The 27,573-nt window shown below is 41.1% G+C and overlaps 1 protein-coding gene across 4 annotated transcripts; it reads left to right on the top strand.

The window, feature by feature from the left end:
* Window positions 1-1,491: 1,491 nt before the first annotated feature.
* On the top strand, window positions 1,492-26,899 carry EIF4B (eukaryotic translation initiation factor 4B). 4 transcript variants are annotated; one of them, XM_079937621.1, is made up of 15 exons: window positions 1,492-1,639; window positions 9,964-10,101; window positions 11,353-11,561; window positions 13,578-13,694; window positions 15,537-15,591; window positions 16,275-16,409; window positions 18,966-19,103; window positions 19,206-19,379; window positions 22,372-22,600; window positions 23,778-23,869; window positions 24,712-24,925; window positions 25,458-25,513; window positions 26,090-26,195; window positions 26,467-26,536; window positions 26,670-26,899. In XM_079937621.1, the coding sequence occupies exons 1-15, from the start codon at window positions 1,627-1,629 to the stop codon at window positions 26,748-26,750; spliced, it is 1,827 nt and encodes a 608-aa protein (XP_079793747.1). In that variant the 5' UTR covers window positions 1,492-1,626; the 3' UTR covers window positions 26,751-26,899. The 4 variants fall into 4 exon arrangements, with proteins under 4 accessions (XP_079793747.1, XP_079793746.1, XP_079793745.1 ...); XM_079937620.1 differs by having other exon boundaries at window positions 26,087-26,195; XM_079937619.1 differs by having other exon boundaries at window positions 23,778-23,884.
* Window positions 26,900-27,573: the final 674 nt, after the last annotated feature.

The raw sequence follows: 27,573 nt of genomic DNA, 5'->3' as shown, positions 1-27,573 counted from the left end.
AATAAATATTTTTTAAAAAAAGAAAAAAAGAAATGTTTAGGTCAAAGAAAATGTATAATATTAATATATTGGTCTTTATACCAGGACAATCATAAAATATAATTTTTAATACTGTTTTTTGGAGAAAAGGGCCTATGAAGGCAAAAGTACCTAGAGTCCATGAAAAGTCATTATGAGGTCCTGGCAGCAAGAACCTTTTAACTGGTCTTTCTCTTCCATGAGCGCATGTGTATAATCCACTCTCCATTCACTAAACTGAGTAATCTTGTTGTCCTTGCTTAAAGTATGATTTCTATACAGTAAGGTGCACAACCCTTAAGTGTACAACCTGACGTACATAAATATACACTTATGTAACCACCACCCACATCAAAATACTAAATAATCCTTTTCCAAATTTTATTCAAGTCATGACATTCCCTTGCATAAAATCTTTCCGTGCTTTCCCAATCCACTTGGAATAAAATCCAAACTCCTAAACCTGGTTCACAGAGCCTCACATGATCCAACCCCTACCTATTTCTCAAATCTCATCTTGTACGACTCTCCCCCCTCCCTCACCAAACTCCAGCTACCAGCTTTTAAATTCCTCCACCTGCCAACATGTTCCTGCCCTGGAGCATTTGATCTGGTAGTGCACCCTCTACCTTCTGCTAAAGCTCTTCACGGGTCTGGCTCTTTGTAATTCAGATCTCAGTTTACATGTCACTTCCTCAGAGGACTTCCCTGACCATGCAATCTAAAGTTGCACAAAATCACTTTTATTAAGTCACCTTAATTACCTGCAGAGTGCTTATCATTTCTAATATTTTATTTATTCACTGCTTATTGTCTCACTGAACTGTAACATCCTTTGGAGCAGTTTTATTCTCCGTTGTACCCAAAACGCCAACAACAGTGCCTGACACATGGTAAGCGCTCAATGAAATTTTTCATTGAATTAACTACTATCTATGATAAAAATATAGCATTAGCTAGAGGTAGCATGGATGGCACTCGGCTGTGAAATCCTAAGGGCCTGAGTTTGACTTAATTTAGTCAGTAAAATGAAGGCTTAAAAGAGGTAAAAGCCCGTGGCAAGTAAGCGTTCAATATTTGTTACTTATTCCTTCTAAACATGCCCAATTAAAACCATCCTTAAGCAGAATACTGGGTTTGTTTTGCTTTAACAAAAAGCGATTTACCAAGAAACTCAAAATCTTCCCTTTCAGGAAACCAATTGTGGCACGCCCATTCTGAGTTCCAGCCCGCTGCCATTCGGTGCCAGAGAGGTGGAACCTGCGATCGCGGCCCCGCCCCTTCCGCACCGGCCGGAAGTCTGCGGATCAGGAGACCCCGCCCCGGGCTCAGACCCTGCCCCTCGTCCGCGCGTAGCTCTACGTAAAGCGGGGTTTCGCGACAGCCCAGGCCCCACCCCTTTGGCCACATGTCGCGCAGGTCTTCCCGTCGGACGCCGCGCCACCTCCTCGCGCTGCTTTACGAACCCAGAGCGGCGCCGCCCCGCCTCCTGTGTCCCTCCTCGCCTCCCCGCCCCCTCCCAGTTTTGCGTCTCCTAGCCCGACGCGCTCGCTATAATCACGTGACTGCCCCATCCGGGTCTTTTGCGTTCTCTCTCCCTCTCCCAACATGGCGGCCTCAGGTGAGTGAGCGGCCGAGCGCGGCCAAGGACCGGGGTCCGAAGCGACTCACCGACCCTGATCCATTGGTTCTCTGGAGTCGGGGGATGGGCGGCACCGCTTCCCTTCGGATTTTGGGGCTGCGGCAGGCTGGCGGCTAGGCCATGTGAGGTTATCGCCTCGGGATGTTTGGGGGGAGGGGAAGGACACCTTCCCCTCCCCCTCACACCCTTTTCACCCCGTATGCGCGAGGTTGGACTTGGGAGCAATGGTGGACTCTGGCTTGACTTGGAGTGAGGAGGCGGCGCAGAAAGAGCCGCGGGAGACGTGAGGCCTTCGCATAGACGTGAAGCACTGTGTCCGCGTGAAGGCGTGGTGGAGGGAAAGAGGCGGTTGGCGCGCGGACGGGTGCACACTAGACCAGGTCTCAGAGGCGCGAGGCCTTTGCGGACGGGAGTGGGGGCAGGGAATAAAGGGGGGGCAGTTAGAACGCGAGCGCGAGTCGGTGGAGGGGCGGGGGAAGGCGGCGGTGCGCGTGCGCGGTAGAAGAGACGAGGGTAGTGGAGACGGGCGCTCCTTAAAAGCACGCGCGAGAGCCCAGATGGGAAGGTTTACGCACCTGTGTTGCTTTCTTTTTAGGTCCTTCCACTTTCAGACCTTCCCCTGTTAGAGTGTGACCCGGCCCTTATATTTTTACAGGGGTAAATGTGTTAGGTTTGGAGGTTGAAGTTACTGGAGTTAGATGGGGATGGGGAACCCGATGTGGGGCGCCCACGTGTTGGAGGAGAGAAACAGGGTGGAGACCTACATTTCTTCTAGGCTGTTTTATACAGTCAACATTTTTACTGAGTGTGAGCTATATACGTGCCAGGCACGATTCTAGGTATTGGAGATATAATGGTGAGCAAGATCTGATCCCTTGACAACTTCCATTTTGATTTTGGTCGAGTTTTGATAGCCCCAGTGGTCGAGTTGGGCTTTTTTTTTTTTGGAAGATATTTGCACAACTGCTTGGGGGTGCTTTTAGAATATTAGTGGTTGGAGTTGATTTCTTTGACTTTGGGAGAGGGACTATCACTGACATGCAAGTCTACTTGCATTTCTGATGGACTTAGTGAGCTGTGCCAACATTTCGTAGCAGTAATTTTAGTTTGGCAGATATGGTCTCTTTTCCCTGGCATGACCCTGCATTCTACAAAACATTTATTGAACAACTGTTATCTCCGGACACTCATTTCTCACCACGGATTTCTCTCCACTGTTACATAGAGATGTATGTCTTTGAGGAAATTGAGGTGCATTTGAACATAATACCTTTTATTAGTGTAGCGCTTGACGTGGACCTAGCACTTTTTTGTATGTTGTGTAATTTGATGTTCTGTGAGATAACATAGGCAGATATTGGTGTCTCCCATCTGAGGAAGATGAAATGATTCGTTCAGGTCACACTGCGTGCTGATGGCAGAGTAAGGTCGATATCTTTGAAACTTCTCACTCTTCTCTATTATCAACTTGGAACTAACAAGGTTGGCTTCCATGTCATCCTAAGTTTGGGATGCTGCCCAAGAGCTTCATCTGAACTACTTATTTGGCCTGAATTTGCCATCCTGATGGCTTAGTGTCATAATCTAGAGAAAAGCCTGTATTCCCTTTCTCAAAACTTGTGTGGAATTTTTAGAGGTGGAAGACACCATTAACAATCTGTCCTTCATTTTACAGAATTGAGTGAAATCCAGACTGATTAAACTGGATGTACTTAGTGAGGTCTCCTCCTGTTCTTCCACTTTACCTGCCTGGAAGCCCTCATCTCATTTCATTCGGTTCCATGAATCTTTAGCTTGTGTAGTATGTGTAAGTTACACTTATGCTAGTATCCAGGTGCAAGGTTGCATCTGACAGTCTGCCCTTGAGAAACTATCAAATTTCTTTCCCCACTTTGAATCCTTTCCCATTGCATTGACTTGGTTGAGTGACCAGTATTCCCACATGACTGTATTAATGAGTCCGTAAAATTAGTGTATTTTCAATATACTTCTTGAGGGTGCCTGGTGTCTTGTTGAAAAAACAGATCTTACATTTTCTTAGTGAAAATACATGATAAAACTTCATAGGCCTCTTTTACTGATAAGTGAGACCCAAAAATTCTTTGCAGTAATACCAGTATCCAGTGTGACCCATTATTGAACTTCAAGAACAGGAGGTGTCCCAGAGCTGACTATTGAATCTACTCTCCTTACCTATGGGGGATCAAATGTATTTGATATGGGTTAACAGTTTTTGAGACTAGACTGCTTTGAGATTGTAAATAGTGTATCTATGCCCACACAAGGCCTTTCATTTGCATAACACTTTCCAGAATTATATGTATCATCTTGATTATTTTTTATGGGGTGAGGATAGTGTCCAATGGTTGTTTTCATACAATTCTGACCCTTATGGTGAAAAATAGTTTCAGTGGTTGCTATTATATGCTCTTCACGTATTACCTATTTTCATATCCCTTCCTGTATCATGTTTGTTATTCTGGGAGTAAGATACCCAGATTCAGAAGGCCAAGGTTAAAACTCCTTATGAAAATTCAAGTACAAATACAGAGAGAAGTACCAAGGTAAAACATCATATTTCTAAGTAATGTCACTTTTTAAAAAATGTATATATTTTTATACAGCTTTGAGGTATGTCACATACCATGTATAGCTTGAGATAGGATACCCTACTACATTGTATTTGTCTCAAAACATCCTAGAATTTGTTTTCCTGATCATGGGGGAAAGAGTTAACTTAAGGATTTGGGGTTTGTTTTTTAACTGCTTGTTTGTAATTAAGTATATGTATGTACATTTATAAGTGCACACACCAAAGTCAGTTTCTTAGGTTTGTAATGGATATTGCTGTGGTCCTAATGGTAGGAAAATGCCTAAAGCAAGAAGTTATTCTTGAATTTTTATAGCTCCTCTCTTAAAGAAAAGCTGCAAGGGCTTCCCTGGTGGTGCAGTGGTTGAGAGTCCGCCTGCCGATGCAGGGGACACGGGTTCGTGCCCCAGTCCGGGAAGATCCCGCATGAGCCATGGCCTCTGAGCCTGCGCGTTCGGAGCCTGTGCTCCGCAATGGGAGAGGCCACAACAGTGAGAGGCCCGCATATCGCAAAAAAACCACAAACAAAAAAAAAAAAAAAAAAGAAAAGCTGCAAGTACTTTGTGTAGTGATCTATCTGCATGATGTTGTATTGGACACTTATTTTATATATTTTATGTAAGTGATCAAATTGAGTAGTGTGGAGAGGTAAGGAAAAGACAGTGTGGCATTTTCCTCAGATTGTGTCAAGATGAAGAAGTTGGACAGAGAAGAGAGGTCCCATAACAACTGAACATAGGAGTCAAGGTGGTGGAGCTTATTGGTCCTGACTTAGACTTTATTCTCTACTCTGCTAAACAGTAGCATAGTAAAGGTTGAAGCCTCTCAACATCATGATACTGTACTGCATTGTATGAAATATCTTTTTGTGCTGGGCTCTAATCAGCAGATTAGTTCAGTTCTAGGCACTCTGGTACTTGAGTAGATTGCATTTGTACAGTATTGTTTCTTTAAGGAAATATTTGTTGATCGTTAACTAGCTTTTAATTCTGGAGACTGGCAGGATTCACTTCCCAGAAAGAAACACTTTTCCCATTAGCAGTCATTTCTCTTCTCCCCTCACCAGCCATTAATCTTACTGGGTTTTTGTATTTACTTATCCTGAACGTTTCATATAAATGGAATCATATAGTGGGTGGACTTTTGTTGCTAGCTTCTTTCTCTTAGCATGTTTCAGGGTTCATCCATCCATATTGTAGGATGTATGGATACTCGTTCCTTTTTATTGACAATTCCGTTGTGTGGACATCTACAATTTATTTATCTATTCATCAGTTGGTGGGCATTTGGATTGTTTCCAGTTTTTTGCCAATTATGAATAATGCTGTGATTTTGTACGGGCTTTTATGACACTTTCTGACTTACTTAGTCTTTTTTTTTTTTTAATAAGTTTACTTATTTATTTGTTTTTGTCTGCATTGGGTCTTCGTTGCTGCACGTGGGCTTTCTCTAGTTGCGGGGAGCGGGGTCTGCTCTTCTTTGTGGTGCACGGGCTTCTCAATGCAGTGGCTTCTCTTGTTGCAGAGCACAGGCTCTAGGTGCGCAGGCTTCAGTAGTTTTGGCTCGTGAGCTCTAAAGTGCAGGCTCAGTAGTTGTGGCGCACGGGCTTAGCTGCCCCGTGGCATGTGGGATCTTCCCGGACCAGGGATCGAACCCATGTCCCCTGCATTGACTGGCAGGCAGATTCTTAACCACTGTGCCACCAGGGAAGCCCTCCTAGTCTGTAGTTGCTAACACATTCAGAAGACTTGATAACCCTGTAAAGTAAGTGGGACTTAGTCTGGCAAGATCTAAAATTAAGAAACTGAATTTTTGACGACTTACCTGAATGTTAAGAGCTATGTGAATTCTCCTTCCTAAATAAGAGATACTAGTTTAAGAAAGATGGAGAAGTAGGGCTGCATTGTACAACAAATAAGCTTTATTGATTAAAGTACTTTAAGGTGTCTTCTGTTTTGTTTAAGGAAAACAGCACTTCCACAGATTTTATCACTCCAGTGTCTGTCAGTTCGTGCTTTTATTACTAATACAATGGAGTTAACAGGACAACATTCTGAGAAAAATAAAGGAAGCATTTTTACTTGCTACAGCCTGATAGTCCTGAAGACTTGGTTGAATGTGGTCACTTTTCTGCTGATGTGCTTTATATAGGGCTAACGTTTCCTTTTGTTTGTCTACTTATTTATTGATATGAAATTACCACTTAGAGCAGTGGTGCTCAATCATGGGCAGTTTTGTCTCACCCATCCCAGAGGACATTTGGCAATGTCTGGAGACATTTTTGTCACAGTGGGGTGGAGGGGTTGCTACTGACATCTAAGTCGAGACTGGAGATGCTGTTAAATATCATACAATGGACGGGACACCCCATCGCCCCCCAACACAGAATTACCCAACCTCAAATGTCAGCGATGCAGAAATTGAGAAACAAAGAGTTAAGCTGATCAGTTGTAGTATTTATTTTTATATGTCATAACAAAGCTTGTTTTTTTAATTAAGAAGACTGTAATTGTAAGATCTTTTCTTTAACCTAGATGAGTATATAAAGACCTTCACAAGAACCTAGTACTTAGTGAATAAATTACAATTGTAATGAGACAGGCAGTTAGAGGATTTAAGAAAATTTCTGGGACATATTATTTTTTTTCCTCTTAGTCCATGTGGATTTGGTCTTAAGTAATTGGAATGTGTTTTGTTTACCAGGTGGTTGGTTTAACTTTAACCAATTCACATAAGATTTAAAGAAAACTATAAGAGTTGGACCAGTTCAATCATTGTATCAAGGGATTGATACCCCTAGAGCATTAAATGATGCTTTACTTATAAAGAAGAGAACATTGTTGAAATCCTAAACATGGAATGGACCTAGATATTGAAGGAGCAAAGCACAAGGAGGATTTAGATAACATTGTTTCTCGGTTACTGAAATAAAATACAGTGGAACAAACATTTAGGTTTATTCATTTTACTTTTTAAAGGCTTGTTCCTTTAAATCTGCTTATATTGTGATTGAGTCAATGCTGCTGCTAGATTTAAAGAAACGGAAGTTAGGGATCTTGTGGAAGAATTTTAGCCTGTCTTTAATTGAAGACTGTCCATCATGCCACAGTGATTCTCAGCCAGAAGTTTTTGGAGGGGCCAGTCACAGAATCAGGGGAGAGGGAGATGTATGATTTGAAAAGACATTCTAAAACAGTGCTTTAATATTTTTCTTTGTCATGATATTTATTATTTTGAAATTTCAAATAACATTAAAGGAGAGTGTGAGACTTGTTTGTCAAGAGTCAAGGGGTAAAAGTTGAGAAACTCTGATTTAGAAAATTGATGTAAGCCAGAATCAGACCAAAGGGCGGGTTAATTCCAGACTGTGCTGTTTTGGTATTAGATTCATATATAAAACAAAGGGAAAAGGGATCCCTCAGTCAAACTCTTACTATTCTTATGTTGGACTTGACCGCATTGTATGACTGACCACCAATTCTATTTTTATTTTCTCAGTGACCAGACAGATCATGATACTACGTTAAGCCCCATGAAGCTAAAGATCTCTAGCTAGCATCATACTAGTCCCAGACACTTATTTTTAAATTGGACGACTAAAATAAGCCTATACATTATAAGCATTCTACCACAGAGGTATGCTTTATGTCTTATTCAAATTAAAATTTCCCCTAGGCCTTTGCATATGAGCTAGGAGCAATATCAGTGCTATAGGACTTAAACTTTGCATAGCTGCTTTCTTTCAAAGCATATAATAGATCCAAAATATAACCTGGTGATCATAAATTATAGTTTTGGAGCAGCGTTAGTGTTAAGTCACTTGAGAGAGACATGGAAACTTCACGTTCAAGACCGTCTTTTCTCTGTATAATTACAGCCAAGTTTGTCTGGTTTGCACATTGAGACCATAATCTCAGTGTGCAAAATGAGGTCAAGTCCAACATAAGAATAATAAGAGTTTGATTGAGGTATACCTTTTCCCTTTGTTTTATATATGAATTTAATTCATATTGTGTCCAGAATGTTCATAACATTCGTAGCAAGCAGGTCTTTAGTTCCTGAAAATGGTATTTTAAAGGAAAGGCAGGTACCAGGTGAGAGAACAATCTTCATTCAGTTAAGCAAATGGTGCATCAAGTTACAGATTCTTCATCCTCTTGGATGGAAAATTTGTTGAGAATTGGAACATGGAGGAGGAACTCATCATTATAAAAGCCATGAAAATGATCTTTGTTAACAGCAGAGCTGCTTGTTTTTTGTCTTAATTATGTCGCAGCTGTTCTCGGGGGCCAGTTTTAGAACTTCAGTTAGTCCTTTCAACTCTTCTGCGTTAGCTGCTGGTGGGTGCCATCTCAGAAGTTCTGAGGGCTGGAGAGTTAAAGAGCCAAGGTCAGGCCACTAAGTGGAGCCATTTAGAGATTCCTAAAGATTTCATAACCATGGGAAACATTTAAATTGTTGGTTCTTAGGGATTTCCTATGTTTTCCCTTTAGTATAATATCTCATCTTCATATGTGGTATTAAGGTAGGGAAGGAGATTTTTTTTTTTTTTTTTCTAGAGGGCAGAGAAATCAAGCTGTGTATATGAGTCTTACAATTTGAACACTTTCAAATGACAGTGAGTACATTTGCCCTGGTTGTGATAACCTGCCATAGAACTAATAACAAGCTTCTTAGGAGCTGGGGCTCCCATGGGAAGAGCCCTAGACTTGGTATCCAAAACCTTAGGTTTAATTCTAGCTCTGCCATCTAATATCACTGTAACTTTAGGATGGTCATTTAACCTCTGTGAGACTTGGTTTCCTTCTCTGTAAATTGATAGTAATGATTCCTTCCTCATGTGGTTATTTTACGAGTATCAAACAATTCTCCAAAGTGTCATACAGAATATATTATTAGGTATAGGGATTTTGTTTTATTTCTTTGTGTCCCAGGAGCAATAAATGTAGTAACCTACAAAAATCTCAAATGCTACACAAGTGAATATAGTAGGAAATAAAAGGTTGCTGCCCCCACCTCAGTTTTACTCCCAGAGTAAGTTTGAAAACCCTTCTAGACCCCTTTGCATCCGTATGCATAATGTATATTTAAACAACAGGGACTTACATAGGGGCTTCCCTGGTGGCGCAGTGGTTAAGAATCCACCTGCCAATGCAGGGGACACGGGTTCGAGCCCTGGTCCAGGAACATCCCACACGCCACAGAGCAACTAAGTCCATGCACCACAACTACTGAGCCTGTGCTCTAGAGCCTGTGCGCCCCAACTCCTGAACCCTCATGCCACAACTACTGAAGCCTGCACACCTAGGGCCTGTGCTCCACAACAAGAGAAGCCACTGCAATGAGAAGCCCGCGCACTGCAACAAAGAGTAGCCCCTGCTCGCTGCAACTAGAGAAAGCCTGCGCGCAGCAACGAAGACCCAACGCAGCCAAAAATAAATAAATAAATAAATTTTTTAAAAGAAAGGGGGACTTACATAATATGTATTCTGTAACTTTTTATTTTTCACATCTCGGACTTTCTGTGCCAGTACATTGTGCTTTCTCCTTTATATCTGCATGGAATTCTTTCACAGAAATGTACCACAATCTGAACCTTTGATGGGCATTTATTGTTGCTTTCTTTATAAATACATTTAACAATAGTGCATTGTACAACTCTGTAAATACCCAAGTATTGATGAATAATCTTTCTCTGGCCCTTTTAAAATAGCAAAAAAGAAGAATAAGAAGGGGAAGACTATCTCCCTAACAGACTTCCTGGCTGAGGATGGAGGGACTGGTGGAGGAAGCACCTATGTCCCCAAACCAGTCAGCTGGGCTGATGAAACAGATGACCTAGAAGGAGATGGTAACTTTTCTTTTGTTTTCCGTCGTGTTTGGAATTTTCATTACCTTCTAGACAAAATCTGTTCCACAATAATTGTTCTCACGTGTAATTTGGAAGGAATTTAACTAATTTTGTAGAACCTATGTTTATGTATTTTGTAGAATCTTAGGTTTAGGCTCTAAGAGTTTGTGATAGGGGCTAAAGTGGTGATTCAAGAGAGCTTAGTGCTAATTCTGGCTATTGTAGTAACATGGCTTTCTCAGCGTACTATCCTTTTAAGCTTTATTTTCTTCATTTGTAAAGTAAGGACTAGATTATTTCATTTTAGGTCTGAAATTCTGTGATGTCCTCATAAAGTAATATGCAGTATTAACCTATACGGTCTTTATACTCAAGAGTCAAGGAATAATTTGTTCTAAGAGCTATTAGTATGAAGTCAGGGCGTCCCTGGGTAAACAGAACTGGTCTGAGGAAAAGGAATAGGAATAGGAATTATGGTGGGAAAATGCAGAAGAGTCATTGGGGTATCATTTGAATTTGTGCCTTCAAGGAATAGCCAGGAACAGGTAGGAGCTATAAGATCGTTGGGTATGACGTAAGTCTGATCACCCATCATTTTTCTCTAAAAGCTTTAATTGCAAACAGAAGAATACTTTTGTGACCTGTTTTTCTAACAAGAAATTTCATCTAGATCATGTTTTCCATAAGTGTTGATACCTGAAGTACAAATTCATGGGCAGTGCAGTAGGGACAGTATCTCCTAGCTCCACTAAGATTACCATCCTACTACACTACCATCTGTGTGACCTTGGGCAAGTTACAAAACCTTCCTGAAATCTTAGTTTCCTTTTCTGTAAAATGGGAAACAAACTCACATGATTATTACAAAGGTGAGTTGGGATATAATGAATATGAAGTACCTGGCACACGGTAACATTCCATAAATAGTGATTGATATTCTCTCATTTCTCTGCTGCATAAGGAATAAGTTATGATTCTGTTAACAAAAGCCTGGGCCTTGAAAGGCCTTGAAATACTTAGAAACAAAGAGGCAGTAAATAGTACTGAGTCTTTGCATTGCTATCTGATTCTGACATTTCAGAAGCATTTTGTCTGTAAAGGGTCCTTATTGCTGAACCCCCCTACCCTTTTTATCTGTTTATTTCCTGATATAGCTTATTTAATACTTGGCGCTTAGCATATGTCCTCTTATTCTACAGTGGCAGTAAGGGAAGTTTCTTCTAATTTCTTATGTCTACTTTTCTATCCTAGTTTCAACCACTTGGCATAGTAATGATGATGACGTGTATAGGGCACCTCCAATTGACCGTTCCATCCTGCCCACTGCTCCACGGGCTGCTCGGGAACCCAATATCGACCGGAGCCGTCTTCCCAAATCACCACCCTACACTGCTTTTCTAGGGAACCTGCCCTATGATGTGACAGAAGACTCCATTAAGGAATTCTTTAGAGGATTAAATGTAAGTGTAAAGGTTTTAGGCAATTAACTAGATATGGAGGGTACTGTATGGGTAGTGAATGTCTCTGAATTTCTGTGTTGAGAAAGGATCTGAGGTTATGTCTATACTTGGAAGAAACAGGTATGTAATTTAATGTTGTTTAGGCCCTTTGGCTGAGAATGTTCTCATCCAAAACCAGTTGGACAGTCTTATCAGCAAATTTAATACCTTATTGATATAGAGAGAATCTCTCAAAAATATATATCCCTTCTCTATGAAATTTAAAGGTGACATACCCAGTTAAACGTTGGAAAGTGGAAGAAAGTTTCTCTGAACTCAGCTGTTCTGTTCTTGACATTCAGGCTTATATCAAAATTACATTTTCATTTTTTATATGAATACGTTTAACTGAGCAGATGTGTAGTTTTTATTAACAGAGTCTGTTCACATATAATGGGATTCACAGGCTTGCTTAAAAAGCTTAAGGCAGGATGTTTGAAAACACTGACCTAGAAGTTTCCAGAAAGACGAAAAAGTGAGTGTGAGGTGCTAAGAATCCTTTTTCTAAACTTTGATGAAAAAATACTTAGGATTTCAAAAATGGAAGAATGAGTAATAATTTCCAATTCTATTCGGTTTTTCTCCAGAGTCTTTGCTGAAGAGAAGACATTAAAAACTAGGTTTCTTCTAAGAAACTGCTCCCCTTTCACTTTTTTGTTTTGGCTGCGTTGGGTCTTCATTGCGGCATGTGGGCTTCTCTAGTTGTGGGCCCCAGAGTGCTTGGGCTGTCTAGTTGCGGCTCGCAGGCTTAGTTGCCCCGCGGTACCTGGGATCTTAGTTTCCCAACCAGGAATCAAACCCACGTCCCCTAAATTGGAAGATGGATTCTTAACCACTGGACCACCAGGGAAGTCCCTCCCTCGTTCGCTTTTTTTTTTATGAATACAGCACGTTCTTATTAGTTATGTTTTATACATATTAGTGTATATATGTCAACCCTCCTTCGCTTTTGCTATGTTGGTTGACTTCTTTACTAGATCCTGTTCTCTGCAATGGGCCATCAACTTCTGTAGCTGGCTTTTCTTGTGTGATTATTTTTGCTAACAACTTACAAATTTTACTCTCTGTTTAATTATGTAGTACATCTAGAAGCATGGCCTGTTTTGGATTCCTCTCTAGTAGCCTCTTTCTTCTGTAGAGTGTTGAATAATCTCTGGCCTGTTCAGGCTTTTCACCTTTATGCTCTAGAATTGGTCTGTAGCTACTTCCTTTTATTTTATTCCCTTTTTATTTTGTTCCTTTTCCTGCTCTCCTCATAAGTTGAGTTAAACTAGAATTTAAAAGCGACTGTGACAAAATCTATATCTCAGGAGCCCAGAATAAAGTATCAAATCAGTGATGCAAAAGATAGCTTGAATATATGCAAAATATTGGAGAAATGAAGAAATAAGTAAAAAGAGTAAGAAAACAGACATAAAAAGTGAAAAGTACAATTCAGTGGTTTACCATCTCAGAATTCGGCAGAAGGGGTAAGTATGGTGAGGGTGTACAATCCAGTGTTTGATTCAGCCAAGCTATTAATAATGAAGACAGTAAGTAATGTTTCTCAGGTAAGTCAGCTTGCCAAAAAATATACTGCCCAGAAAATTTTTTGGCAAAAACTGAGTCAAATTTCTGAGGGACAAAAATTGGAAATAAACTAATTGTGGAACACAGGCAGTTCCTCTTAATTGAAAAACAACTAAAAACTAGAAATGTAGAATGAAGCAGAAGTCAGGGGTACAAGGAATACACTGAACTCCTTAGTTTTTTAAAGGTTAAATTCATATTGTTCAAATTGAAAAGGTTTAACAGGGTATACGATGAAGTCTCTCTTGTATCCCTCTGTACCGGTTTTCCTCCTGGAGACAGCCAGGTTCTTGGGTATTCTTCCGAGAAATCCACTGCATACACAATGGTAAAAAAAAAAAAAAAAGATGATGATAAATGAACAAGAGCATTGAATTAGGAAATATTTTTTGTTTCTTTCCTCCTTAGATCAGTGCAGTGCGTTTACCACGTGAACCCAGCAATCCTGAGAGGTTGAAAGGTTTTGGTTATGCTGAGTTTGAGGACCTGGATTCCTTGTTCACTGCCCTGAGCCTCAATGAAGAGGTAAATAAACTAAGGGTGGGAGGTGAGGGCTGGGAGCTAACAGCTCTTGTGTTTATCAAACTGATAGTTTTTAGGCCAGGTCAATAGCTGTTTCGAAGGTTCCCATAGTACCTACAAAGAAAAGCCTGGATTATTTATCAATATACCGGTTAACATTCAACATCTAGCACGTCACACCTCCCTTCTGCAAGTTCAGCAGGGCCTAGTAATTCAGGAATGTGTTTAGGTGGGAAATTGTGAAGAAATCCACCACGAAGTCCTTAATAAAATCTCACGTTAGCTTACGCACAGCTTTGCCTCAGCTCTGTGGCTTTGCTTTTTCAAAATAATATGACCGGATCAAGGCAAATAGAAAAATCATGTTATTTTAGTATTTAAAGACGTTACCTCATTTTCAGGGAAGTAATTTTTTATTTTTAAGAGGGCTCTTCTGGGAATCTGTTACAGGAGAATGACAGTGAACATTCAGTCCTGCTTTGTAACATTGCCCATAGATATTTTTTAATCCAGACACTAGAGGTTCTGTGGGGAGAGGAGATTTAGCTGTTGTTAATACATGAGGGGGGATGGAGATTAAATCTAATTGAAATACAGTTATTTAAGTGATTGGTGCCAGGTAGGGATTCCTAGGCTAGCCAGAGCAGGATATTGAAACATTTAGTTACTTGTTAGTGATGGAAGTTTCTAATCCAAGAACTGCTTTTTTATCTCTAGTGAGTGACTTTAGAAATCAAACTGATTATATATCGAAAGAAAAAAAGGCTGGTTTTTTTCTCTTTTAATTCCAGAAACATCTCATTGTTCGTTGAGAAGGTGATTTCCAATGCCATTTGTGCCATAATTCTATGGTCCATGTCTGCCATTGGACGTGATTGAAAGCAACTCCTCTTAAAATATTTTTCCTATCTCATAACTTGAGTACCACCACGATAATCTGAAGCAGATGTCAAATAGGAATAAAATTCATGTATTTAGTTAAATATATGAAAAGCAAAAGTTGTTTGAAAGTTTTTCTTCTCAGGTCATTTTAGGTTTTAGTAACATTACTAACTTTTACCTCTCAGTCTGAATAAGAAAAAGAATACCATACAATTGTTATTATCTGAAGTTTGCTGAATTGACTGTTAAATAGTGTTGTCATGGTCCAGACTTGGGAGTTAGTTTGTATTTAGAGATATCATCATAGTGGTATTTAATATAATTCCAGGTGTTCTTAACTAAATTTCATTGTTATCCTTCTTCAACTGTAGATTCTACTATGAAAAGAGAAAAATATCATCAGTAGAAATAATTGGGTTCAAAGTATATAAATAGTGATGTGGGAAAGGGAAATCAGAGGGTATCCTGGAGGAACTGATTTATCGTAAGGTAATACTGAGTGAAAGAACTTGAGATGATAAACAGACCATGCTTTATGCAACTTTGCTGGTGCATAGTAGGGACTCTACAAATGTTTGAATGCATAATTGCCCTGGACCCAAATAATACCTTTTATTTAGCTAGTTGTCTAGAAATGTTTTTAATTTATTACATGTGACAAATTGCCTGTGATAGTTAAAAAGTTAAATCTATTCTGTGAGGTTTGACTTTATAAAAATAGTAAGACAATTGACCTGACATTCATTTAAGCCCAACTTAAATGTTAATTCTAAGGGGTTATTTTATATTCAAGTCTTTATAAAGGATTCTTTAGCCAACAAATTGTAGTGTTGGCTAGATTACAGTGTTCTTCCTTTATCTTCCTTCCCCCAGTGCTTCTGCTATGCCCAGACGTTCAAGGTCACTCATGGGATTTGTGCATAATGGGGCAAAAGGTTGGTTAATATGGTCCTATGCTCTCAGTCTCTAGGTAACAGGAGAATTCGAGTGGACGTTGCTGATCAAGCACAGGATAAAGGTAGGAAAGATGATTGAATGTTTTGTTTTGTCACGGTCCTGGGAAGACAAAGCAGAGGTGCCCTTCCCCAGAAACTTGTAGTAGAGGCAGATAGTGGGGGCCACCTTAACCTTGAGCAGTAGTTCTTGACTGAGGATGGTTTTGCTTCACAGGGCATATTTGTCAATTTTGGGAGACATTTGGGTTGTCACAACTGTGGGGAGGGCTCCTAACGTCTAATAGCATCCAGGGACTATCCTGTAATGCGTGTGACAGCCGCCCCAACAAAGAATTGTCCAGCCCAAAATGTTGGTAGTGTTGAGACTGAGAAACCCTGATTGACCTAGATGAACGTTAAATATATACTAAATAGATTACGTACTTAGCAGCACACTGGACACAAGAGGAGCCTGATTCATGTATATTTCAGGGGGTTCCTGGCCTATCTTTAAAAAATTTTAAGATGCCTATCCAGAAGATGAGACAGGTAAGCATTAAACCAGTAGGAATAAATGTGAGGAAGGGAGTCACTTGGTTGAGTTGGAGAGTACACTTACGGGGCCTGGGGCGACTTCGTGATGACGCTGTGGGGTAAGCAAGAAGTGCAGTATGTGGGGGCAGGAGGGGGCCTCTGTGCATATGAGAAATAGCTGGCAAAAGTTTTTGTGAGCTAACCTGTGTTTTTTCATTTTATATATCTGTAGACAGGGATGATCGTTCTTTTGGCCGCGATAGAAATCGGGATTCTGACAAAACAGATACAGACTGGAGGGCCCGTCCTGCTACAGACAGCTTTGATGACTACCCACCTAGAAGAGGTGATGATAGCTTTGGAGACAGTAAGTTCATTTTTATCTAGTTAGTTTCTTGTGTATTCTGGAGGGTTGTTTTGTAATAGGACAAATGTGTTAATGTAGATGATCACCATAGCAGATAAAGAGGAGGGTAGCAGTAGATGCAGAAAAAAAATTTAAGATGCCTTTTAAAATAGCAGAAAATTCATTACCTTCAAAAATACTAAATGTCTACCACGTGCCAGATACTTTTGTAAGCTCAGGATACAGCAGTGAACAAAACAGACAAAAATACTGTCTTTGTTGGACATTATTTAAACCAAGCGAGAGAAACAATATGCAAATAAAATGTAATTTAGAGAAGGGGAGTAGAGAATGTCATGGGGTAGGAGCTGGGATAAACTTTTACACACACCACCTAAATCCAATAAAAGCTTTTGTAAAACGTTTGTGGAGAAAATGCTACAACTTTATTGAAATACATGAAGAAAGACTCAACACTGTCATTTCTTTTTTTAATGGAAAGGACCTTCTGTTGAGTAAAGAAATGACTAAGTGGGCTTCCCTGGTGGCGCAGTGGTTGAGAGTCCGCCTGCCGATGCAGGGAACACGGGTTTGTACCCTGGTCCGGGAAGATCCCACGTACCGCGGAGCGGCTGGGCCCACAAGCCACGGCCGCTGAGCCTGCGCTTCCGGATCCTGTTCTCCGCAACGGGAGAGGCCACAACAGTGAGAGGCCGGCGTAACGCAAAAAAAAAAAAAAAAGAAATGACTAAGTAGTGGTTTGTCTATATAATAGAATATTTGATAGCATAACATACATGTGATGACAAGGATAAAATTCAAGACCTGTTTTGTTTGGCCGCGCCAAGCCTCTTGTGGAGTCTTAGTGTCGTCCCCCTGTCCGTCTGCATCCCCCCTGCCCTGGTCCGGGGATCAAACCCTTGCCCCTGCACTGGAAGCGCGGAGTCTTAACCTCTGGACCACCAGGGAAGTCCCTTAATTTTTAAAATTTAAACTACCTGCGGATGAATGTTCATGTAGACAAAGTGATGTCCTTTGCAAAATGAAACCATTGTTTTAAAAGGAAGCTGTCATAAAACTAAGATACTTCTTAGGGCTACTCACAATTAAACTCAAAATGTCTTTTAAGTTTTTTTGTTTTGTTTTTTAATTGGTTCATGTTTAGACATTGAGGGTTTTTTTTTTCCATATAAAAATCTGGGTTTCTGACATGTCACCTGAAGCTAAATAGCATGCAACGATTTTAATATTATAAACAACAATCCAAAGAACCTTCTTATATGTATATCTGTATAAAGTGTCCAGTTACTTGCTCAGGTTAAATTCCTAGAAGTTAAATTGCTGGCCCAGAGGGTATACATGTTTTTTAAATCTTTTAGTATATAGTTCCGAAACAACTTTCAAGGCCTTTGAACTATTTTTAACTCAGCAGAGTAGGAATTGACTTATTGTGCTAAACTTTGCCACTACCAGATGTATCATTTATTTTAACCTTTCCATTTGGGCAGTAGAAAACAATGTCCCGTTTTAGTTTCTGTTACTTAAGCAGTAACAGGTAATTAACCAGTTGTCATATGTTACATATATTTTTCTTATTTTGTTTGCCTCTCAGATTTGTGGTATGTGTATTGTTTTTCTGTGCTAAATTTTTTGTTTGCCGGGCCACGTGGCTTGCGGCATCTTACTTCCCCTATCAGGGATGGAACCCAGGCCCCCTGCAGTGGAAGCACGAAGTCCTAACCACTGGACCACCAGGAAATTCCCTCCATGCTAAACTTTTTAAGTAGTCTTTGGTTCTTTGGTATCAGGCATGAAAGATTCCAACTATATTTTCTTCTGGTGCTTTGTGCTTACATTTTTAGTATTCACATCTTTAATCCTGGAAGTTCATTATGGGATATAAAGTAGTCCCCGCGCCCCCTCATCTGTGGGGATACATTCCAAGAACCCTCCTGGATGCCTGAAACCTCAGATATTACTGAACCCTATGTTTTATGCTATGTTTTTTCCTATACATAACAGTATACTGTAATAAAAGTTACATGAATCTGATCTCTCTCTCAAAATATCTTACTGTCCTATACTGTACAGCGTGGATATGCTGGACAAAGGGATGATTCACATCCCGGGCAGGTTGGAGGGAGACGGCACGAGATTTCATCATGCTACTCAGAACAGCACGCAATTTAAAACTTAACGAATTGTGTATTTCTGGAATTTTTCATTTAAAATTTTTGGACTGGTTGACCACAGGTAACTGAAATGTCAAAAAGTGAAACCACACATAAGGCAGTACTACTGTATAGAGATTTTTCTCTCCCCTAACTCCCTCCTAAATTGTTAGCCCAGCAACATTTATTGAATTAGTGGAGAACTTTTTAAAATAAATACCAAGGAAACTTTAATTCAATACAAATTCTTCTACCTTGGATATAATGCGATTTTTTTTTTAAATAAAAACAGACACAGCAGTGAATATGAAATCATGAAAACAAACTGACCTAATGGGCTGTGTTTGTTCTTATCAGTATGTGTCAAAGAAAAAGGAATGACGATACCTGTCTCTTTGCTCTCTAGAGTATCGAGATCGTTACGATTCAGACCGATATCGTGATGGGTATCGGGACAGTTACCGTGATGGCCCACGCCGGGACATGGATCGATACGGGGGCCGAGATCGCTATGATGACCGAGGCAGCAGAGACTATGATAGAGGTCGCTGTAAAACACAATTAAGTTAAATTGCTTTCTTTTAAGAACTCCTTTCTTGCCTTCTCCCTTCCAGTGTGATGATCACAATTTGGGATATGTTTACAGGCTACGATTCCAGGATAGGCAGTGGCAGAAGAGCATTTGGTAGTGGGTACCGTAGGGATGATGACTACAGAGGAGGCGGGGACCGCTATGAAGACAGATACGAAAGACGAGATGACCGGTCATGGAGCTCCAGAGACGATTACTCTCGGGATGATTATAGGCGAGATGATAGAGGTAATCATTTGCTTTTGCTTACTTAATGGGGCATTACCGCTAGAGGAACTGGTTGGGAATTTTTCAGTTATGTTTCAGATCCCTTAAGTGGGCACAGATAGAACCTACACATAGTAAAGGTTGCATTGGAACATAATGGAAAGAGCATCAGATAAAAATGGACATAATGGAAATAAAGTCTAGTTCTAACCTGTTTTAGCATATAGATTTTTTCAGTTAAAATTTAATTGGGGCTTCCCTGGTGGCTCAGTGGTTGAGAGTCTGCCTGCCGATGCAGGGGACACGGGTTCGTGCCCCGATCTGGGAGGATCCCACATGCCACGGAGCGGCTAGGCCCGTGAGCCATGGCCGTTGAGCCTGTGCGTCCAGAGCCTGTGCTCTGCAACGGGAGAGGCCACAGCAGTGAGAGGCCCGCGTACCAAAAAAAAAAAAAAAAAATTTATATTGTATAAACAAAGGAAAAAACATTTGCCAGACGTTCTTATAGTATGATCTCACTTAAAATAGGCTGTTTTAGCCCCATTTTTCAAGTGAAGGAATGAGACTCAAACATGGTCTCATAGCCAGTAATTGGTTGGCACTGTGGGTTAAAAACCAGGTGTTGCTTATTTCAATGCCATTGATACCAAGTAGTTGATACTCATTAATTAATGGTGAGATGTCAGTGTACCTATTCTAAAATTATGCCCCTGATATTGTATCATTTATATAAAACATACAGTGTGTTACAACTCTGACCTCTCAAAAATTATTATAAATGGCCGCCATTTGTTGTTCTGACTTGAGTGATGTCATTTTATGTATGTATGTATGTATGTATGTATTTATTGGTTGCAACGGGTGTTCGTTGCTGTGCACGGGCTTTCTCTAGTTGCGTCGAGCGGGGGTTACTCTTCCTTGCGGTGCGTGGGTGTCTCATTGCAGTGGCTTTTTTTTTTTTTTTAATTTATTTTTGGCTGTGTTGGGTCTTGGTTGCTGCACACGGGATTTCTCCAGTTGTGGCAAGCGGGGGCTATTCTTCATTGCGGTGCGCGGGCGTCTCATTGTGGCTTCTCTTGTTGCGGAGCACGGGCTCTAGGAGCACAGGCTTCAGTAGTTGCGGTGCACAGGCTCAGTAGTTGTGGCACACGGGCTTAGTTGCTCTGTGGCATGTGGGATCTTCCTGGACCAGGGCTCAAACCCGTGTCCTCTTCATTGGCAGGTGGATTCTTAACCACTGTGCCACCAGGGAAGTCCCTAAAATTTATTCTTAAAAGCATTGATGATATCTGTTTCCTCTATTTCCATGCAAGAAACCTGGAAATAATAGCTAACATTTATTGAGCGTTTATGCTGCACCAACAATGAGCTGAGTGCTCATACAGGTATTATTTAAGTATTCTATGTGGTAGATGTACAGTTATCGTCTTCCCTTTACTTGTGAGAAAAGTCGAGGCTCAGATGTAGTCTTCATTGACTACTGACCTTTGCCTCTCATGCCATTTCTTGCCTCCCCCAATGGCTGTACACCTGATTTCCAGCCCCCCTTCCCCCCGATGATCAAACCCCCAACTCCTTCTAAGATCTGTCCCCCTTGTCCTCAGGGTCACTGCCACTACCTCTGTTCAGACTTCATTGCTATGCCCACGTTACTAACATTTCCCTGCCTCACTCCATTTTCACGTTGGCCCAAGTAGTCTTTCTGAAACGATATCTAATTAGGTTATTCTCCTCCTTCTAAAACTGTATCTTGTCTCTTCATGGCCTGAAAGATATCCCTTTGTACCTCTGACGTACAAGGGCCTTCACTGCTGTACCTCTTCAGTGTTGTCTCCATCCCTTCCACAAAAATTGCCCAACCATCATATTCCGGACGTTAGCATGGTATCTGAAATATAGGTGTTCTAGTTATTTGTTGAGTAGGTAAACGAAATTACCAAAGGAAGAAGGAGATATTGTGTACCATAGTGGGAGGAGCAGTGGAGTTGCTTCAATAACGTGGATTTCATTCTTTGGTCCACCAGGTGTTAGCTGTGTGACTTCAATGAGTGCCTCTTTCTGACCCCAGTTGTACCCTATTCACATAGGTAATGGGCTCTTCGCAGGGTTATACAGATGAAAAATGTATCTCGGAAGTTATATAAACTACCAACTTAAAACCCTTGTAGAAAATTTAAATCTTGTTAAACAATACCCTCTTTGTTTGCAGTTGCATAGATATGTAGTAAAAGACCAAAGACGCATAAGAACGATAGATACCAAATTCAGCATACTAGTTATGAGAAGACAGCGCAGCACTAAGCATGTTATCGGGAGGCTTCAGTGGTTTTTGTGGTGTCAGGTGGTTGATGTACACAGGCTTTCTTTATATCTTTTATGTATTTTGTGTCTGAAATACTTAGAATAAACACTGATTTTGAGAAATACAATATCCTTGAAGCACTCAGGTTTATCTTGAAATATTCTGACAACTTGGATCCAGGAAGAAGTCAGACTCCCTTACAGTTTATATTCTAATGTTCGGTGTTGCATGCTTTGCCCTATGAATCACCATCAAATTTATATTCTACCCAGAGATAAGAATATAAGAACTAGAGCCTCCGCATCATACTGTTACAAGTTTGTCTTAACCTACTGAAGCAATCCATCTTCCAGACCACATTTTTTAACAAGATACTTTTCATCCAATATCTTATAGTCAAAAAATTTCCCCCAGATAATAGTAATCATGATAAATGCTTAATTTACCGTTGAAATTTTTACTATTTTTAGTCTTTCCCTCAGTCTGGTACTGCATCGTGGATGTGGTAGTGGAAAGATTAATTGGACTTGGCTCTTTGGGCCACCCATTTTTAAATGATCTCCCTTTTTACCTTTGCTGGATTGGCTAGGCCACTCACTAATCTGAATCCCAAAAAGCATTTCGTTAAGAGGTATGTCTGGAAATCTGGCTTTCAGCCATCGGCTTCTGATGATTTTCAAAAACTATTACTTAGACTTTCATTTAACTTAGGTCCCCCCCAAAGACCCAAACTGAACCTAAAGCCTCGGAGTACTCCTAAGGAAGATGATTCCTCTGCTAGCACGTCCCAGTCCAGTCGAGCAGCCTCTATCTTTGGAGGGGCAAAGCCTGTTGACACAGCTGCTAGAGAACGAGAAGTAGAAGAGCGGCTACAGAAGGAACAGGAGAAACTGCAGCGTCAGCTGGATGAGCCAAAACTAGAACGACGGCCTCGGGAGAGGTGAGGTTGTCTTGTATTACGGATTTCACATCCATGAATCCAGTGATTCTTTTTTTTTTTAATCCTGAGTCTTTATTTTAACATTTATTTATTTTATTTATTTGACTGTGCCGGGTCTTAGTTGCAGCACACAAATTCTTATTCGTGGCATATGGGATCGAATTCCCTGACCAGGGATGGAACCTGGGCCCCCTGCATTGGGAGTGCAGAGTCTTAGCCACTGGACCACCAGGGGAGTCCCCAATCCAGTGATTCTTAATGGGGGGCTTACATCCCCACGGGGCACTTGGAAAATTCCTGTGGGTGTTCCTGGTTGTCACTTACTAGCATTAGTGTGTGGGGTGGGGCTGCTAGGTGGTCTGCAGCGTGTGGGAAAGTTTCTTTACCCGATGAAGAGTTGTTGTTTATCCCTTATGATTTTCGAAAGGCCTCCTGGGCCCTGGTGGTACTTTAATACAAGAGTCTGCAAATTGTGGCCTGTACCTGTTTTTATAAATAAAGTTTATCTGGCCCTTTAAGAAAAAATTTGCCAAACCCTGCTTTATTGTGTAGAGTAAAACTCCACCATAGTGACGTGAATGGATTTACCTCTTTTCAAGTTATTAGGGATGGAGTAGACAAAATGTTTTCACTGATACTAAGTGTAGGCTGTAAATTATTTTCCAGTTATTTTTATTTGTGTGTATGTTGGTTATATTATCTGTTATTTCAGGATAGTGTAAAGGAGTGTTTATTATTAAAAAGATGGCATGACATCCAATAGGGTAGACACCTCCTATAATACGCTAAAAAGCTAGGCCTGGTTTTGAGCAATTTGCGGAATTGTGTTACCACTAAGGGAGGGCAGAGTCGTAGATTATGTAGGTTATGTAAAAGCAGAAATCCTCTTTGGATTTCTTTCGGTTAGCAGCAGCATATATGGATCTTTCTGTAAAAGTGAAGTGGCGTAAAGGAAACTTTGGAAAAGCAGGGGATACCTGTATTTAGAACCAAAGAATGCTAATGTCTGCTGCTTTCAAACGGTTTGCGCAAAAGAGACAGGTGCATGCACCCACACGTAAATAAAGCCAGCACGATAAAATATTAATAAGCGATAGTTCCTGAGGGGTCGGCATGGGTCCAAGGTGGCCTTCACTGAGCTGGACATGATGTATTTTGTCAAATCTCTTTTATACAGACACCCAAGCTGGCGAAGTGAAGAAACTCAGGAACGATCGAGGACAGGAAGTGAGTCATCACAAACGGGGACCTCATCCACATCTGGCAGAAGTAAGTCAGACCAGGGTGGGTATCTTATTATTGCCCTTTTCCATAACCTATCCATAACCAAATTATGCAGAGATCTTGGAGTATTAGCATAGATTGATCTGACTTTCACATCTGCTTTGAAAAGTCTGAGAAATGTGCACCAGAAGAGACTTTCGTTATGGGTGTATGTGCACTTGTGCATTGAGCCTCTATGTGGAAGTTGATCAGTGGTCCCTCGAGTTTACAATTTCATTGTAGGTCCCCTTCACACACATATGTGTATCCTTCTTCAAGTACCAACGTTCTAACATGGAGAATACAGAAAGATGATAATCCTAAAATAAAGAATTCTCATTCCTAGGAGAGGTCAGATAGCTATCCTTGGAGTGTCATTATTTTTCCTATTTCTCTTGCATCAGTAAAACATTTTTGCCAGAGGACATTTGGAAACCAGTTTGGGGATAATTGTATCTATTGGGAATCAAATTCAGCAGGTCTGTATTTAAGAATAATGATGGAGGGGCTTCCCTGGTGGCGCAGTGGTTGAGAGTCCGCCTGCCGATGCAGGAGACACGGGTTTGTGCCCCGGTCCGGGAAGATCCCACATGCCGCGGAGCAGCTAGGCCCGTGAGCCATGGCCGCTGAGCCTGCGCATCCAGAGCCTGTGCTCCGCAACGGGAGAGGCCACAACAGTGAGAGGCCCGCGTACCGCAAAAAAAAAAAAAAAAAAAAAAAAAAGAATAACGATGAAAAGCAGTAAACTCGGATGTGGACCGTTTGCCACTCTGTTGAGGTCTTAATAGATTGTTGTCCAATAAGCCCTTTTCTCCTGATGCTTTGACCTTCCCATTCTGACTTCACAGATGCACGAAGGAGAGAGAGTGAGAAGTCTCTAGAAAATGAAACACCCAATAAAGAGGAAGACTGTCAGTCTCCAACTTCTAAGCCTCCCAAACCTGAACAGCCTCTAAAGGTAATGCCAGCCCCTCCACCAAAGGAGAATGCTTGGGTGAAGCGAAGTTCTAACCCTCCTGCTCGATCTCAGAGCTCAGACACAGAGCAGCAGTCCCCTACAAGGTGAGTCAGCTTGGAAACATAGCAGTTGGTTGGCTATAGACTCTTCAGTGCTGTGCTATCGTGGTGGAAGGTGCCCTGTGGGGTACTGGCCTTATGGCATCTGATAAGTTCTGCCATCTTTGCTGTCATAGTTCAAATTCTGTGGTGTGCCGGTGGTTCAGTTTTCTGGAGTTTTGATAGCTGGTTAACATCACTTTGGTGACTCAGTCTGCACTCACTATAAATCGGAACCCGCCAATGCCACATTCTGGCAGTACAGCCTTGGGGGTCACATCACTTCCCTAAGTTTTAGGATTCTCATTTGTAAAGTAGAGGGATAAGATTAACCTAGCATGACTATAATAATTCTAAAGGACATGACATTTGGTCAAGTTCACATAATTGCTTTCATTGTTGCTTTCCCGTATTTTAATGTTTCACAGCATTAAGTATGTATTTTTGGTTCTCTGTAAAACTTCACTTGAAGTAGAAGTTTCTCATCTGTTCCTTCCCTAAGATAGCTGATGGATGTGATTACATGTTTTCCTTCTAGTGGTGGAGGGAAAGTAGTTCCAGCTCAACCATCTGAGGAAGGACCAGTAAGGAAAGGTAAGGCCAAGAGGGGAATAGGTTATTCGCCCAGATAGAGGCCTAGATAAAAAAGTCCCCATAGAGGAGTCACAAAATACTGAATATCATTGTATTTTGCACCCATTTTTTTGTGTTAAAGGTTCTTTGATTGTCTGCCTTTTCTTTCCAGTAGAGGGCAGGAGCGGCCTCTTTGGAGAAAACATAGAGCCCTGCCCTTTCCCGGTAGAACATTTCTTTGAAAGGGAAAAAAAAAGAATCGGAAGGAAATTGACATGCTCAGTCCAGATTAGAAATGTTGCCATCTGCAAGGCCAAGGTCACTACACAGCATCATAGTCCTTATTTCCACTTTGCTTTTTATGATGGCATAACCCCACGGTGGAATTTTTTAGTGGATCTTGTTTGCGGTGTGTGTGTGTGTCTGTGTCTGATAATAGAAGGGAAGAAGGGCTTAGGAAGGAAATCTGGATTGGGGGTAGTTTTCATTTCCCTCAGTACATATGGGCACACTTCTCTTCAGCTTAAGGGAAACCTGGGAGAGGAAGAGTGTCTATTTTACTGACTTCCATTTATTTTTGTGTCTCCACTCAAGCAGATGAAAATAAAGTAGATGGGGTGAGTGCCCCAAAAGGCCAAAGTGGAAATTCCAGCCGTGGTCCAGGAGATGGAGGGAACAAAGACCTCTGGAAGGAGTCAGATAGGTACGTGTGTTCCCTCCTCATTTGTAATCTTTGATATGATGCTAGATACCTGTGTCTTTGTATGAGAAAGTTCTTGGTTCTCCAAGCCTTGCCAGATCTCCCACTGTGAACCCATTGAAGTCAACCAATATAGTCAGTTACAATTCTGAGAATCTAGATGACAAAATGTCTAGATAGCCAGAACTGTTGATTGGAGGTGCCTATTCAGTACGTCAGAACTGCTTGTGAGTATCGGGAGAGTCCTCTCCTAAAGTTGTTCATGTCTCTGCAGGAAAGATGGCAAAAAGGATCAAGACTCCAGATCTGCACCTGAGCCAAAGAAAGCTGAAGATCCAGCCTCTGTGAGTGTCAAAGACTTGCCCTCAACTTCTTGTAGCTTACTTTTGCCATTGAAATCCTGTACATTTGGGGCTGCAAACAGAGTGGTTGGAAATAGGCATTGCTGCTTGTTCTTATCGATCGTGTCTATTACAGAAGTTCAGTTCTGCAAGCAAGTATGCTGCTCTTGCCGTTGATGGTGAAGATGAAAATGAGGGAGAAGATTACACCGAATAGACCTCTGCATTCTGTGCTTTCTCCTAGTCTCTCACCACCCGGGAACATTCGAGAGCAAATCAAACCTCTATCCAGACAAGATAAAATAAAACTCACCATCTCCTGGATACCTTTCTTAACTTTTTTTTTTTAAAAAAAAAGAAACAAAATGAAATTCTTTTGCATGCTGCTGCAGCCTTTAAAATATTGAACTAACTGGAGACTCACCAATGTAGCCAGAGAGAGGCGTACAGCTTTTAATGCTGTAAGTTTAAAGTTGTGGTGCATTTTTATGACACGTGCAGTTGCCTGTGTGATTAGTGCCTAGGGGCCTCCGTTTAGCAAGATGGCAGTGATAGTGATGCAGTGTCTGGAATCTAGTTGGGCAGTAGGCAGGTATAAGGAAGAGTGTGAGGTTTCTACCTTTAATTCTTATCCCGTTGTGGCATACATGAATTAGCAAACAGTATCTGAATAAACTCTCCATTCTTGGCAAGGTAGGTTTAGTCTCTGATGTTGTTTTAGTCTCCAGGAGGCTGCCAGCCCCACCTCTTATTTAATTCTGAGTTACTGGGGCCAGCCTAAGGGGGAGTTCCTTCATTTGTGCCCCCCAGGGGGGTAGGTGGGAGTGAGTCTACAGGCCACTGAAGAATAGGACTGTTTGGTGACCAAAGTAAATGGGGAAATCGTGATTTGAAAAGAAGCTTGGGGATTTGATGAATTATTTTGCACCAGTAACAGGGAAAATGGTATGACCTCCAGTAAACACATAATCGTTTACCTCCTGGAGCAGGAAGCACTTAGGGGTTGTGGGAATTCCCAGGTCTTTTATGTGTCCTGGTTT

Source organism: Stenella coeruleoalba, assembly GCF_951394435.1.
Source record: "Stenella coeruleoalba genome assembly, chromosome: 11".
NCBI classification, from domain to species: domain Eukaryota; kingdom Metazoa; phylum Chordata; class Mammalia; order Artiodactyla; family Delphinidae; genus Stenella; species Stenella coeruleoalba.
Note: the sequence above shows the minus strand (reverse complement) of the source record. Positions and strands in the feature narration are given on the sequence as shown.